Source organism: Otolemur garnettii, unplaced genomic scaffold (assembly GCF_000181295.1).
Source record: "Otolemur garnettii isolate 467f Iridium unplaced genomic scaffold, OtoGar3 scaffold00109, whole genome shotgun sequence".
In the NCBI taxonomy this organism is placed as follows: Eukaryota; Metazoa; Chordata; class Mammalia; order Primates; family Galagidae; genus Otolemur; species Otolemur garnettii.
Window position 1 is genome coordinate 1493392 of NW_003852504.1, and position 3237 is coordinate 1496628.

Here is a 3237-nt window from a genome sequence, read left to right on the forward strand (position 1 = left end):
TTGATTTCATACCTCTGCAAAGTGCCTAGTACAAGGCGTTGCCCACAGCAAGCTCCTAGCTAGGTCCCGCCTGCCAGCCCCTTATCAAGTTTAAGGTGGCCTTGTTCACTGAACTTCTGACCGGGAACGATTCTTTAGCTGACTGCTCTGTGTACCTGGAACATGACGTAACCTATAAAATACAAACGTGTTGTTGGGAAGGGGAAACCTATTAAACAAGCGTTTAGGGCCCATTGGCCAGCTGGGGCCTGACCTACTGGGATTCGTGCAGGGCCACGTGTTGGAAGGGAAAAGCTGAGGGCAGGCAAGTCATGATGGGGAATTGTGGACGCGCGCGCACACACACACACACCCCACGAGCGGGAGTTGACCGGGTGCTGCAGCCAGAGGAGACATATCAGAAAAGGAGAAAGAAGGGCGGGGCTAAAAGCACAGGCTCCCTTCGGTGCGGGGGGCGGGGTTGGGCCCGGCTCTGTGTTTCTGTCCGGCGCCCTCCCCCTCCCCTTTTCCCAGGCCTCAGCGGCAGCCCAGCGCGCTCATTTGCTGGCGGCCTTTGAAGGCGCTGCGGTTAGTGTATGAGCTCGGTCGTTGCTGAGCAAACAGGAAGCGGGCACTTCCTGCGCGCCCAGGGACGCCGCCGCTGCGCAGGCCCAGAAGGTTCTTCAAGATCTCTCCCGCGCTCGGCTCCACAGGCGTCGCGGGCACCTGCGGAGGCTGCCCTCCTGCCCCTGACGGTGCCGAGCCATAAAGGTCCTATGGGTTGGTTCCCTACACCCGTGTCAAGCTCAAGCCTTAGCCAGTTACTCGACTCTCTCATGCCCCTGGGTGGCCTGGAAGGGACTTTCAGGCTGGAAAGCACAGGCCAGTGAGGAAACGATCTTGGGCATGGAATCTTTTCACGGGTCTGTCTGGCAGGCTGAGTGGCCTAGAGCCAAAGAAAATATAATTTCAGCTTGCGGGGAAGGACCTTGTTGCCCCGAGCTCACCCCAACAGGTGAATGGTCCAAGCGCATGCAGCACAGTCAGGGAAGGAAGTCACAAGGACATCTTGGGAACACGGGTGGACCAGCCCTGTATGTCACAAGTGCAACAGATTTGAAAGCCTTAAAAAAAAGTCCTTACAATTCACCCCCTGGAGAAAATCTAAATGTTCAGTGTGAAAAGTAGACACCAACAACTTGTGAAATATGACCTTTTCTTTTTTAATTAAAAACAGCTTTATTGAGGTATACTTGATCTATAATAAGCTGAACATTTTTAAAGTGTACAATCTGATACATTTTGACATATGTATACACCCATGAAACCATCACAATCAAGATGGTGAACACATCCATCACCCCCCAAAGTTTGCCTGTGCCATTTGTGACCTCTCTTTCCCTATCTCCCCAAACCAGTGATCTGCTTTCTGTGCAGTAAGACTTTCTGTAAAAAACAAAGAGAATGTGTATGGACAGAGTATAGATAGATCCTTAAAACAGAAAAGGATATTCATCCAAGCAGTATGGAAAACAATATGGAGAATTCTTAAAAATTCTTCTTTTTGTTTATGTGTTCGATTGCGTAAGATGAAGTTATTAAAATTTGCTACAGATAATCCATGAAGTAAACATACTGCATAGGCATTAGATAAATGCCTGTGGAATGGGACATTTGCTGGTGGAGTAGTGCCTGCAAGTGCTTTTCAGCTGTGCTGAAGATAAATATAATGGCTAAGGGGTGTTGACTAGAGAAATGACTGATCTACTGATGATGACTGTAGGTGTGCTGATGGCAATGGGGTAAGTGTAGGACTGATTTTTGCAGAGGTGATAACTACAGGGATATGATGATGGTTGTAAGGGCAATGACTATAGGGATGATGGTTGTAGGGGTGAGAAGGTCATAGGGATGGCTGACTGTAATGTCTAGGAGGGTGACAGCTGTAAAGACAATGGCTGGAAGAGTGATAGTAGCAATTGTGATGCTGTAGAGCAACGGTTCTCAACGTGTGGGTCGCAACCCACAGGAACTATATTAAAGGGTCGCAGCATTAGGAAGGTTAAGAACACTGCTGTAGAGGTAATAACGGCTGAGGGACGTCAACTGTAGAAGTGACTACTGTAGTGATGATAGCTGTAGGTATGCTGATAGCAATAAGAATGGCTACAGGGCTGATAGCTGTAGGGCTGATGGCCAAAGGTAATGGTTGTGGTAGTGATGGCAGTGATGCCCTTGGAGATGCAAGTCGATCAGAATCATTGTCCCAACAGAGGGAGGTGAAACAGAAGAGAGATGGTTGAAGCTTTGGTTTCTGGATTTTGGTCAGTGAGATAAAGGGCTCAGGGCAGGCCATATTATGACAAGTTGATCGGCCACCTTTGGGGAGATGGAGCAGAAGAACTGGTGATGGCTGACATGAGATACCAAGGTAGGGACTTTTCTCTGACTATTCAACCCAGAGCCGTGTACATCAGAATCTCTGGAGACTGAAGCTGGGACTTCCTTCCTCCCCAGGGGCCGGCAGGGGCTGCGATTGCTGTAAGAGCGGGTCACGTGGCAGGGCTTCCTGTAAGCTGCTGCTGCCGGGTGTCCATGGCCCGCACCCCCAAGCTGCCACTGCAGCAGTAAGAGTGGTAGCGGGAGGTCTGGTCCATGCCGTGACCCCTGGACGGTGCTGGTGAGGCTGAGCAAGTGGCCTCCACATCTTGACACCTAGGAGAGCAGGGACAGAGTCTCCTTGGGGTGGAGGACCATGCTGCGCCGCAAGCCCTCCAATGCCAGCGAGAAGGAGCCCACTCAGAAGAAAAAGGTGAGGAACATCTTTGGCAACTCACATCTTCCTTCTCTCCTCTGCTCTCCAGGACTCTAAGAAGTGGGAAGACCTAAAGGCTACATGTTGAGTCTGTAGGTGCGGGCCATTCACCCAAAGGGCAATAGGACAGGGACGCAGAGGTTACTAAAGTAACAGAAGTACAGAAAAGACCTTTAAAATTGTGGAGCAACAGAGTTACGGAATAGACTCTCGGAAGTCTAGAGTTAACAGAATTCAGCCCTACAAGAATGGACTGAATTATAAAAATATAAACTTAGGGGCCAGAGTCCTAGACCAGAATTTGAGAATGACAAAATACAATGTTCAAGTTGAATCTTAAGACTATACTTCTAAGGCGCCAGCCACGTACACCTAAGGTGGCGGGTTCGAATCCCCAGCCTGGACCCGCCAAACAACAATGACGGCTGCAACCAAAAAATAGC

At 49.8% G+C, this 3237-nt stretch overlaps 1 protein-coding gene across 1 annotated transcript in view; it reads left to right on the top strand.

The window, feature by feature from the left end:
- Positions 1–2529: 2529 nt before the first annotated feature.
- Positions 2530–3237, top strand: part of SASH3 (SAM and SH3 domain containing 3) — a 14336-nt gene continuing 13628 nt past the window's right edge. The window contains exon 1 of the mRNA XM_023517389.1: positions 2530–2791. Within this exon, the coding sequence (XP_023373157.1) occupies positions 2735–2791 (57 nt within the window). The 5' untranslated portion in view covers positions 2530–2734. The remainder of the gene's footprint in view (positions 2792–3237) is intronic.